General features: G+C 45.0%; 1 protein-coding gene across 3 annotated transcripts in view; it reads left to right on the top strand.

Annotated features, from left to right (window-relative positions):
* Positions 1-44: 44 nt before the first annotated feature.
* Positions 45-12,467, top strand: part of ANKZF1 (ankyrin repeat and zinc finger peptidyl tRNA hydrolase 1) — a 14,985-nt gene continuing 2,562 nt past the window's right edge. The window contains exons 1-13 of one of the 3 annotated variants that reach the window (XM_082215829.1): positions 45-154; positions 2,104-2,221; positions 2,901-2,998; positions 4,913-5,015; positions 5,613-5,797; positions 6,548-6,663; positions 7,614-7,761; positions 8,372-8,594; positions 8,896-8,994; positions 9,403-9,555; positions 10,784-10,882; positions 11,115-11,367; positions 12,020-12,131. In XM_082215829.1, coding sequence (XP_082071955.1) covers positions 2,107-2,221; positions 2,901-2,998; positions 4,913-5,015; positions 5,613-5,797; positions 6,548-6,663; positions 7,614-7,761; positions 8,372-8,594; positions 8,896-8,994; positions 9,403-9,555; positions 10,784-10,882; positions 11,115-11,367; positions 12,020-12,131 — 1,704 coding nt within the window. In that variant the 5' untranslated portion in view covers positions 45-154; positions 2,104-2,106. Of the gene's footprint in view, positions 155-2,103; positions 2,222-2,900; positions 2,999-4,912; positions 5,016-5,612; positions 5,798-6,547; positions 6,664-7,613; positions 7,762-8,371; positions 8,595-8,895; positions 8,995-9,393; positions 9,556-10,783; positions 10,883-11,114; positions 11,368-12,019; positions 12,132-12,467 lie in introns of all 3 variants that reach the window. The other 2 variants (XM_082215828.1, XM_082215827.1) reach the window with 2 other exon arrangements.

Below are 12,467 nucleotides of genomic sequence, written 5' to 3'. Positions count from 1 at the left end.
GGGGGGAGGAAGGGGAGGAGGCGGGGCGGGGAAAGGATTGTCTCCGACGGGAGAGGGCGGGGTCCGTGACAAACGGAAGTGACGTGCGCCAGAGGGCGAAGGTCCGCAGCCAGACAAGCAGGGGCGCCTCGTGTGCTTTCCAGCCCGGAGAGTGGTAAGCGCCCCCTGTTCCGCCAGCATCCCCGGGGCCTCCTGAAACGCTCGGGGTGGCGCGGCTTACCTCTCTTGGCCTCTTCCCCGCTGCATTTCTCCACCAGCCCTGCTGAACGTGGCAGCTGACACGGCGCCTGAACAATGGTTCACCCCGTCATATGAACCCCTGGCAGTGAATGGTGGCTCTGCTCTCAGGACTAATACTTATCTCAAAGAATTCTTGGGATACTTTAATAGCATGTCAAAGGATATTGTTGGTTTTTCCCCCAGGGGGGAAAATACCCTGACAAATACCCTGATTGATTTTCTTGACACTTGTCGGCCCCCACCCGCACTGGCCTTTTCTTCCTTTGCTGTAACTTCTTGTGCATGTGTAATCCTTATGACTCAATAGCTAGCCTTAAGTAATTAAAATAATAATAGCTAGCCTGTTTTGTCCTGTGGTTTCTGTGTCTCGATTATGACTCGTGAGAAGTTTTTTCCTCTGTCTCTTGCTCTGTTGTTATGTTGCTGCTTGCAGTGTAGACAAATGATGTGATCTTCTTATACTTGACTCTGGGACTGTGTATGTAGCCTGCACAACTGGTTGGGTGACCTTTCTGCCCCACCTTCACCTTTGGTGGGGTGAATGACTTATCAGTCAGTCTGAAACAGCTGACGTATCCTTCATTTTCTGACCTTCCTTGACCTGGTCATTATTTTTAGTGCACAGTTGCACCTCAGTACAGTTGTGAGTGAACTACTGCACAATTCTCCAAGACACACAGCTTTTCAGACTAACTCTTTCCAGCTCTTGACTAACCGTTAAAGACTTTTAATACTGTAATAATATCTGTTGCAAGCACCACTAGGAAATTGAGACATATCATAGAGGCACCAAGAGATTTTGGATCTTTTGGACACTAGTTGGGACACAGAAAGTTTGAGAGCAACTGTGTGCTGGTCATCTGATCCCAGAGCTTAGTATCTTATGCTGTTGTAAAATAGAATTGATTATTTCTGCCCCAGCAACTTCTTATTTCAGTGTTGTACCAGGGCCAAAAGATATTAAAATATGAAAGGAGTAGGGCCTCAATACAGTAATAGAATTTAGCCCTGATTTAGAAGGAACTTCAGTGACAATATGCACAAAATGTTCTTCACAGGTAACCATGTATGCAGGTGCACTTTCATGAATCTGAGGGGAAAAGGTGTCTCCAAGAATAATTGATTTGACCTAAAACAGGCAGATTTAGGGTTGTGCTTGTTTTGTTTTGTTTATTTATTTCATAAAATGTATTCATTGCTTGGTTGCTAAAACAGACACACACACACCCTCAAAGCTGTTTACAAAACAACCCGCTTACTGCCCTACCATGTATTTATAATAAGAAATAGAAGCCTTTAGCCTATACAGTGGTACCTCGGGTTACATACACTTCAGGTTACATACGCTTCAGGTTACAGACTCCGCTAACCCAGAAATAGTACCTTGGGTTAAGAACTTTGCTTCAGGATGAGAACAGAAATCGTGCTCTGGCAGCGTGGCAGCAGCGGGAGGCACCATTAGCTAAAGTGGTGCTTCAGGTTAAGAACGGACCTCTGGAACGAATTAAGTACTTAACCCAAGGTACCACTGTTTGTCATATCTGGTATAGGCTCGGAATAATATGTCCCCCTAAGAATTGCTGTCCATGGAAAGGAGAATGAAGGGTGCAACTTCATTGTCAATAGGAGAAATAGGAGAAAGCTGCACCTATTGTAAAAATTATACTTTCTGTGTGTTACAGACACAGAAATCCAGCCCTGGGGGGTGGGGGCTGTTTTTTGCATTTGTCCCTTGAGGACAAAGGAGATTTTTTATAACTCCTTATTGGTTATAGAGATATAACAGCTGGATGTGTTGTTAACCGTAGGAGTGAAGGGTCCCTTTCCAAAAAAGCTTGCTGATTTTCTCTCTTTCTCCCTCAGATCATGCAGCCTGCTGAGACCTTGTCTGTGTTTGATGCAGCTCAGAATGCAGCTTTAATGAATGGACTTTGCCTTGTAACTGAATCATCAGGAGATGTCACATCGGTGGCCATTCCAGGTACTGCTTTTAAAGGGCCATATATCTGGGAAAGGGTTCTGGCCAAGGGTTCACCAGGTTTACAGAGTTCATGACTCATGAGTTTAAAACTACAGTTGGTGAAAACACATAAGGATTTGAAACCACAGTTTGATCTTGGCTTGTTCTTGGTAACCAAGCAACAATTCCCGGAGCTCAAACATCTTAGAAAACTTTTAGTTTAAAATGGGAATCAAATGCTTCTGATTTTATCCTCATGACCACAAAAAGAGGAAGCTGTAGGCTTTCTGTGGCTTATTCATGTAATGAGAAACCATGGTTTCCTTTTGTGTTTGTTAGTGTGTCACTTTATGACATCATCAGTGTGCCGCTTTAGTAATTTTTCATCTTTGTCAATTAGTTAAAACCAGTTATGTTTAAACTAAATACTGGGTCTGTTTGTGTATTCCATCCAGGATTCTTCCTATTGAGGTGTTAGTGATACTCTCTCTCACACAATATTTCTCAATTCCCTTTTTTGGTTTTCATTCTAATGTTTAAGATATGCAGCCTTCTGTATCAGGATTTTCACATTCTTAAGCCCCTCAGAATTCGCTGAGGTGTTATACATTTGAGTTGTGTTAAATAAAGATTTACATTCCTTCATACATAACTGTATTTGTGCCAGTAACTGTGTTCATTTTCATTCTGTTCACCACAGTGACTAAGGGAGCAGATCGACCTAGTAGGATCTTAGAGGTGTCAGACAGGATGTACTGCTCTGCCTGCTCAAAAGCCTTTGACAATAGAGAGGAGCAGGTGGGTGTTGCTGAATGTTTTTGAACAGTGCTTTCTGTGGAAACAGGATGGTGCAAAAATCCATTTGTCTCTTGTCCTCAGATGAAATGCAGTATCCAGTAGATCAACGGCATGAATCTGGATATGGCCAGTGGGCCAGATCCTTATCTCTATTACTACTGCTGCTGCTGCTGCTACTACTACTACTACTACTACTATTATTATTTATTAAATTTGTATACTGCCCTATACCTGCAGGTCTCAGGACAGTTCACAGGATAAAATCACAATATAAAAACACAACATACATAATTAAAACAAAAACAACCCAATAACCCCCCCCCCCCAATTAACCTACCCTACGCTCTGCACTGGTGAAATTTGACAGGTGGGTGGAGCCACCTCTCCTTTCAATCACCTCACAATGACTGGTGATATAGTGCTTTAAAGTTCCAACAATCAGTTGATCATCAGGGCTTCAAAGTGTTGTGTAGTTTGATCCCGTGCACTGCACTCGGAAGTCCCATTTGTCAGCTGGTTGTTGGGACTTCAAAGCTGAAATGTTTGCACTGACAGAACAACCAGTGTTGAATTACTCCCACAGTTAATATATAAAAGGGAAGCTATAAGTAACAGCTTGCAACATTGTTTTATCAAGAGATGGCTCTTGTTTATTCAGTACTGAATGAAAAAGGGATAGATAATTTTGTACATAAAATTGTTTCTCATTGATATAACACATTCTTTCTCCCCTCTCTTTTGGCATTTTTGCTTTTTTGAACGTCAAGGTATAAAAATATAAATTAAAAAAGTAATATTAGAACCCCGAGTCATCTAATAAAGCTGACTGATGGAATTTAGGGCAGGCAAAAGGAAGGACTTTATCATATAGTTAAAACTATGCTATTTTTTCTGCTGGGATGTAGTGAGGGCCACAAACTTGGTTGGCCTTAAAGAGGATTAGACAAACTCAGGGGTGGGGAACTGGATCCAGTCTGCAGGCCAGATCCTTAATTCCTCCATCCTCCCCAGGCCAATTTCTTTAACCAAGCTGTAACTGCTAGGCAGCTAATCTGTGGTAGCAAGCTTCTTTGTTGTCTGTTTGCAGGTGCAGTTTGGATTCAAATTGCACCCGAAAAGGACTTCAAAGGGACTTGCTGCAAGGCTTTTTTAAGGTTCGCTGTCAGTCAAAGTATGCCTTCAAAGATGCTCATTAACAGTGCTGCTCAGGACTGTCAGCAAGCCTTGCTTGCATAGGGACAATCAAGCACTCACTTTAAGCTCCCAATTGTTCTTTTGTAAGCATCTGCTTACCTGCCCCAAATCTCATGTCACATATGAAGTGAGGTTTGGAAGTGGGCATGTTGAAGAAAACAGCCTCGTGGATCCAATTAGACCCATGGTTTGAAGAATCCCCACCCCTGTAATAGAGAATAAGGCTATCAATGGCACCCAGTCTTAATGGCTATGTTCTGCCTCTACTATTGGAGGCAATATGTCTAAATACCAATTGCTGAGAATCACAAGTGGGGAGAGTGTTGTTGTGCTCGGGTCCTGTTTGCAGGCTTCCCATAGGTATCTAATTAGCCACTATGAGAGCAGAATGCTGGACTAAGATGAACCTTTGGTCCAATTTATCAGGACTTCTCTTATGTTCCTAAGACTTCAAGTCCCCCAAATCACAACACAAATAGGATTTTTTATGATGGGAATTGTAGTCCCTAGATTCATAGTAATAACAGATATGCAACTTCCATATTGGACTGACCCAGATACTGTTTTATGTCCTTAACTAAGCACTCAGTATTTCAGGATCATTGCAAAGAGGTGCTTTTGCCTGCCCTATGTAGCCTGAGATATAGATGCCGAACACTGAACCAGTTACTACTGTGGCCTTTGTTGGCTCTCCCACTGTCCCTTTCTTTTCCTGTTCAGACTGAGCATTATCGACTAGATTGGCATCGTTTCAACCTAAAGCAGCGGCTCCTGGGTCACCGCATGCTCACAGCTGAAGAATTTGAGGCAAAGACTCAAGCAGGTGAGAGGCACACAATATGGGTTCAATAGCTGAGAGTGCTCCATTGAGGCGGGTTGGACTAGATGACCCTTGGTGTCCCTTTCAACTCTAAAATTTATTATTCTATGAATACTACTCAAGAGCTCTGATGGTCCTAATGAGCTCCATTTTGCCTTAACAAAGATTCCAAGCATCCAGCTTCACAGCCATTCATTAACAGACTGGGTAGAATAAGTCTCAGATGGGTGCCTTAGACTCAATCTCATCCAGCATGGGATGCTAGTTCATTTCCCAGTTCATTACTATAATGACCCCTTTGGTTTGACTCTAGCTATGACAACGTACTCCATTAGTCAAATGTATGTCCAAAGGAGCTCAGTCGTCTAGATCCACACATATATTTCCTCCTTGCTGTGGTCCTGAGCTGTCTTAAGTAGAGAATTTTCCAGCTTTACCAGTCCAAACTGTCTTCTTTGCATGAGAATGCTCTGTCTTTCTGCCTTGTAGGCAGGAGTTTCAGATATAAAATTCCAGAAATAGGATTTCTGGAATCCGTTACATGATGCACTTCCTTCTTGATGGTGTGATTTTCTTTTCTGTTACTACCTTGGTCCACAGGTGATGTCTCCAGCATCTCTGGGTCGGATTCCAGTGACTCTGACTTGGACAATGAATCTGAACCACCCAACAGTGAAGGCAGTCATCGGAGCCCCTCTCCATGTCGACGCTCCCAGCGGGTTCTGTTCAGAAATGCCCAAGGCCAGCTCATCTCAGTCTATCGCTGTGTGCTAAACACTATGAAGGCATGTCACAAAGAGCCTACTGGACCTCATTCCTTTTCTGGCTTTTGGTCCCTTCCTGTTTTAGTTACCAGCTGTCTCTCACCAAATGATAAATGCCTATCACGAACACACACACACACACACACACACACCAAGAGGATAATGCTGTGGCCAGGTTTTAAGGAAGTCTAGTGTCTGTTGCAATAAGCATAAAAGTGGTTGGTCTTAATTTTCCCATCTACTATCTTGCTTTAATTGCAAACTCTTCCTCCCAAGCAGGTATTATAATTTCAGCCAGTTGGGCCTGTGTTGGCTTGTTGCCATAAATGTGTGGGTTTCTCTCTTGAGTCCTGCACAGTTCCTCTAGTCACCTGACTGACTTTTCCTTGCCCATTAATTTTTAACATCAAACTGGCCCATTTTGCTTTCCTGATATTATTCTTTCTCATAGCTGTCAACTTTTCCCTTTTCTTGCGAGGAATCCTATTTGGAATAAGGGAATTTCCCTTTAAAAAGGGGAAACGTTGACAGCTATGCTTTCTGTTTTGTACCTGATGCTTTCCTAGAAGAAACCTGAATTTCTGCAGGATGAAAGAAGCATTTCCCCCACTTCCAAAACTTCTGTGGGAAGGGAACATCCCTTGAAATCCTTTTGTCTGTTTGGGACCAGCTAACACCCTGCCCATCCCTATTTAACAGCCAGGCTGAAAGCTGCTCTCATTGCTCAGTCAGTAACCTCTCGCTAACTGAAGGGGTCTTTTGTCCATCCAGGGCAGTGTGGAGGAGCCTGAAGAGCTAGTGGCGTCCCTTCAGAGACAGAGCTCAGGAACCTCCTGGGTGATCCTAATGGCTGGCGGGGGACACTTTGCAGGAGCTGTCTTTAAGGGGTAAGAACACAGAGGGGGATGTCTGTCATGCGGGTCAACTTGCGAGCTGTAACAGCTGCCTTAAGAGTGTGACTGTGTCAGAAGGCTGATAAACCACGATCCCACATGTGCTTCCAGGCCAGTGTTAATGCTCATCTCATGGTCTCCACTAAGCAGTTTCCTGGAAGTTCATGAAGAGAGAGATTGGGTGGGTGGGGAATGTAGAGTGCTTTATATCTGTAATCTGCTGGACCCCATTCAAGGTGCAAATCAGATGAGGAACCTTTGGCCTTCCTGATGTTGGATTCCAACTCCCATCATCTCCAGCCAACATGACCAATGCCCAGGTGGATGTTGGAGATGTAGTCCAACATCATCTTCAGGGCCACAGGTTCTCCATGCCCTGGATTCAAGGAGTTTATCAGTAGGCAGGAAGGCTAGAAGTGGACGCAAAGCATAATCATGATGAGGCAAAGCAAATTCAGCCAAGAACAACCACATAATGTGTGTGTGCAAAAACAGTCTCCACTCAATACTGACTCACCAGCACCTCCTCCCTGGAGAAACTTGAGGTCTTCATGGATGCATGCAATATCAAGCAGCCCATTTTGTGAGCTTGAGGATGTGAGATAAAAGGTCTTCATCCTTTCCTAAGCCACTTCAGCCTAACACGAACGAAGACATCTGATCCATCCATCTGGATATTGCTTACAAAAGAGTGGGGAACCTGTGGCCCTCCAGATAGTGTCAGACTACAGAGCCCCATCATCCCTGACCATTGGCCATTCTAGTTGGGACCAGTGGTGGTTGGAGTCCAGCAACATCTAGAAGGCCTCAGGTTCCATATTCCTGGTATGGATAAAACCTGAGTCCATTTTGGCTAGACTTGTTTCCTAGTGAAGACATTCATGCTAAGATGATTATTCTGGATGTTGGTCTTTGCTGTAGGCTTACCGTCACTTTCTTCCCAGAAATGAGGTGCTGGAGCATAAGACGTTCCATCGGTATACAGTGCGAGCTCGCCGAGGGACAGCCCAAGGAGTGAGAGATGCTCAAGGGTCTATGCCAAAATCAGCTGGGGCCACACTGCGGCGCTACAATGAGGCTGCCTTGCTCAAGGTGAGTGCGGACCCTAGTAGAACCAAGGGTGAACACACAAAATGAAAAGGTGACAGCTATTTGAGAGCTTTGCTGTTTGAGTAAGATTGTCCCAGCTGTTCTGCCTTCACAAAGGAAAGATGCAGTTGACTTTTCCTGCAAGTCTATGCCAGTTCTTGTCAGTAGTCTGTGCATTAAAACAGTGACAGAAGAGGAGGATAGACCACTCTAGTCCCAATGATGTAGACCAGGGCAGGCAATGTGGTGTCTTCCAGATGCAGTCCATCAATGAGTCCCATCATCCTTGACCATTGGTCCTGTTGGCTGGGGCTGATGGGAGTTGGAGTCCAACCACATCTGGAAGGCATTGCACTGGGTATCTCTAAGTAATCCCTTCTTGCTGCAGATTCCATATTGAGAAATGAAGCTCTTCCATACCATTCAGACTGTTTCTGCATTCTCTCTTTTGAAATGATATATTTTATGTATAAATGGCACTGGGGATCTCTTGGAAATAGGTGACCAATGGTTACATTCAGGCCCTATGCAACTCAGCCTTCATTGTGGTTACTTCGGCTGCACTAAAGGCAACAACGATGGGCCTACCTGTTATACTTGTCTTTTCCTGCAGGATATTCAGGAGTTGTTGGCCAGCTGGACAGGGCATTTGCAAGGAGCAGAGTGTATCTTCCTTCGTGCCCCTCGCACCAACCGAGCTCGGTTTTTTGGCAGCAAAAATAGCCCTCTTCAGCGAGATGATCCCCGTATCCGGGGCATTCCTTTCAGCACCCGGAGAGCCACCTTCCACGAGGTGCAGCGGGTGCATGGGGTTCTGAGCAGTCTGCAAGTGTATGGTGAGCACAGCTTTTAGTACCCAAGTACTTGAAATAATGCCCCAAAGTCTTTGTGTATACTGTTTCTGACTATAATCTTGGTTCTCGCCTAGAGATGTGGAGGCCCAGGGATGGGGTGGAGTATTGGAGTGTGTGTGTCATTTCCCTCCCATATCTCTAGTCTGACCTTGTTTCTTTCTTTTAGCTCTTTTGCTCTTGCTGGAATTGTCTATCTAGAAATCTGCCCTTAGGAGTGGGAGTGGAGGGTATGAAACCAAGAGGATTTCCATCCTAGAAAACACCATTCTGATTCTTTTGACAGGCAAAGACACAGCAGTGGCAGATTTGATTTCCTCCCCTCGGAAGAGCTGGAAAAAGGTCCTTCCTTTGGATGAAGCATCTTCACAGAGTCAAGACACTAGTGAGTTGGAGAGCCTTGCCATCCTTGCCCTTGTAGCAATCCATCATCCACTGCAGATGCTATGTTCACTTTTTACCATCATAATTATCTAGGCTATTGGGTGGAAAGACCACTATGGGCTGCTAAAAGCAGTAAAGCAGGGGATTCTGCCTCCACTGGGAAATGGCTTTATGGAGAGCCCTGAAAGAGGGCTGCAGGCAGGAAAATGCTGAAATCACGATGGTGGCTGCTAATGTGTAGGATGTGATCTAACAGTGGCTGCAGTTCAGCTGACGGAGGACTGATAGGCTGATTTGGATCACCTTCCATACCCCAATCCTCAAGTTCATTGAATGATCCCTACTTTGTTCATCAGAAGCTGAGAAGGAAAGGCTTAACCGCGATCCCGTTTTCTTACAGTCTCTGCAGCAAAGCCAGAGGAGGAGAAGGAGGAGGAAGAGAAAAGTCTACAGCAGCTGGAGTTGGTAGAGCAGACACTGAGTACACTGGAACTCCGAGAATTTGAAGTGGAACCAAAATTAAATCGCAAGAAGAGAAGGAAGAAACAAAAAACACTGATGGGTAGGTGGCTGAGGTAATGGACCTATTATTAGGTACAGATAGTGGGTACATTCTCTTTCTAGAATGGCTAAATTATTTGCCTGCCTTGAGAGACACCGACCAGAGCCCCACAGTTTGGTGTCCTTGGCAGCTGCTTCCTATCAAGATGCAGGCTCCCAGGATAAGAAAGCCATGATGGGCCCTGGGCCATAATCTAGAGGGATCTTAGTTCACAGAAAGTCAGAAGCTACAACCCAGAAACTGAAATACAGTCCGTTTGGGAAGAAAGTTGTGCAAGCATTGGATATTCCATTAAAGCAAACCCCTGGGACAAACTGCATTCAGCATTTGCAGAAATGGCAACATCTTACCTGATCAAAGCACCGCTGTCTCTGTTAGGTAATCTGTTCTAGGTTAAAAATGTGCAATAGAAGAATGGCAACCAACATGATAAAATAGAACACATAGGATTCCTGTAGACAGAGGCGGGGTGGAGGGGACATTGCATTATGGGGAAATCAGTTTTGTACTTGCCGCAAGAGAGTCCACCCTCTTCTACTTTCTGGGAGGCAGTGCTTTCACATCTTTGTTCTGCTTTCTTTACTCATGAGGACTGGGGCTTTAAAGTGAAATCTGATAGGTGTGCTGGATTTCATTATACTACCTGCCTTTTATGGAATGACTTGTGTGGCTGAAGAGGAGCCACCGCAGACCCAGAGAAGTCAGTGTCAGCTGAGATGGTTCCAAAGATTTAAGAGAGCGCAAATGAAGGCTGTCTTAAACCACCCTTCTAAATTACCCCTTCTGAATCTGCATCATCTCAATGTTATAGGTTGGACTGCATCCATCTCTAGTCTTAAGGTGAAAAGCAGAAGCTGCTGCTGCAGCAGCTTTGGAGTCAGAGCAGTGCCGTTGATGATCAGCTGTTCCCAAGCAGAAAAAGGGAACCGCAGTTCTCCTGTCTTTCTGTTTGTGTGGAACAGTATCAGCATCACAAAACTGATGGTTCTCTGGGACTGCTCTCCTCATGCTGCATCCTATTAGCCATGATGTTAGTGACACTTGGAGCAAGTTGGGAGAGAGGGGTGGGCTTTTAGAACATGGGTCCTGCATGCTGGTTAGTTCACCTGAATCCATCATTCATGCATTTCTGGGTCATTCCAGACAAAGTTACGGGGATCAGAATGGTACTGATAGACTAAAATGAACTGGAGAGGAAACAACACCTTGCATGTTCTTTCTTTTGAAGCAGAGTCCTCCACTGAGACTTCAGGAGGTGTGAAAGAGCCCAAGGCTTTGTTGCCCAGAACAGAGTCACCCAAGACCCAGAATTGTCTGAAATATGATGGTGAGTTTGGGGGTGGTTGTGTGAGCATCAGCAAGATCTGCACTTCCCCACTCCGTTTTATAATAAGGGGTTCTATAACAACTTGCCATTTGGGCCATTATTGTAGGTTGGAAGCCTGTGCTGGTTAAGGGAGTGGCAGATCCAAGACTTGACATTCTGTTTACCCTTATAGGTAACATGGATATTTCATGGATATTTCATTGTGAGACTCTTCCTTCCTTCCTTCCTCTAGGTCTTAGCACATCGTTACAAGATGCCTTGTTCACAGCTTGTAAGATGGGAGACCTGAAGGCACTACAGCATCTTCTGGGGAGAGATAATAGCACAGCAGATAAAGCAGATGACTGCAATGGTATCACCCCGCAGCAATTGCTCAACTCACCCCTGGATGAGAGTGGCTGGACCCTTTTGCATGTGGCGGCAGCAGCTGGAAGGAGTACAGTTGTGCGGCTGCTGTTGGAGATAGGGGCTGACCCATCCCTTAGGTAATGCCCAGCTTGAGAAGACTATATTGATGCCTAGAGTCCTAAGACTTGGTTCTTGAGTTGCACTTCTGCTCTGAGTCAAACTGCTGACCCCATGAAATTCAAGCTGCTCCTCTTGAGTGTCAGCTGTCCTTGACTCAGTTACACATTAAGTCTGAGCCCAGGTCTTTCAGAGGTATTGAGAATTAGTTGTTCTCAAAGGGCCAGAGCACTTGAGGGCCACTTTGTCCAAGTACCTATGCAAGCATAGAAAGCTGGAGGACATTCCACTCTCTGGGACAAATTTCAAATCTGTTCATAGTCTGGGATGGTTTGGGCTTCTCTCTCACTTCCAGTACCCAGTCATAGAAGCAACAAAAGTGATGTGGCACATGCTGCTTCCATTTCCCAGCAGTGTCATCTTCTACAGTGGTTAGGGTTGCCATATTTCCAAAAATAACAACCAGAGCACCCCAAAAGCCCCCCCAAAAGTGAATTTTTGATTGACTTTCCTAAGATCCAGGACAAAGCGCTGCCTTCTGGAAATTCCCCCCGGACGTCCATTCCCCCTTTGAAATCCCAGTAATGTCTGGGGAAATCTGGACGTATGGCAGCCTAACTGTGGTGTAGGTCACAGATCGGGACCTAAAGTTACATTGTGTTTCCTCCCCAGGGACAGACAGGAACAGCCTCCATACTGTGTTTCTGCCAATAAACAAACTCGTAATGAATTCCGAAGGTTCCGGGGTGAACAGCCTGAGAAATATGATTACGACCGGGCCCAGGTGGGTGGATGCATGTATGTAGAATGCTCTGGATGCATGTATGAAGAATTGGAAAGTGTCTAATGTGGACGCTTACACTTGTGAATAAATAGAAGGCAAGTGCAAGTTGATAATCCTGGGCCAAGCCAGCTGCCCACAGAAGACTCCTTATCTGTTCTTGTATGTTGCTGACCTTGGACAGTTTTTGAGTTGCACAGCTTGCAGTTTAAGAAGGGAACGCTTGATAAGAAGAATTCCAGAGTCCTTTTTGTCTTCCTTCCACTAATTCCCACGTAACTTAACTATTTGTGGTGGGGGGCTCTTTTAGACCCTGCCACCCGTACCCATCCTTTGCAT

Source organism: Podarcis vaucheri (assembly GCF_965113315.1).
Source record: "Podarcis vaucheri genome assembly, chromosome: 1".
Lineage (NCBI taxonomy): Eukaryota > Metazoa > Chordata > Lepidosauria > Squamata > Lacertidae > Podarcis > Podarcis vaucheri.
The sequence above is the reverse complement of the archived record's forward strand: the minus strand, read 5'-3'. Positions and strand labels throughout refer to the sequence as shown.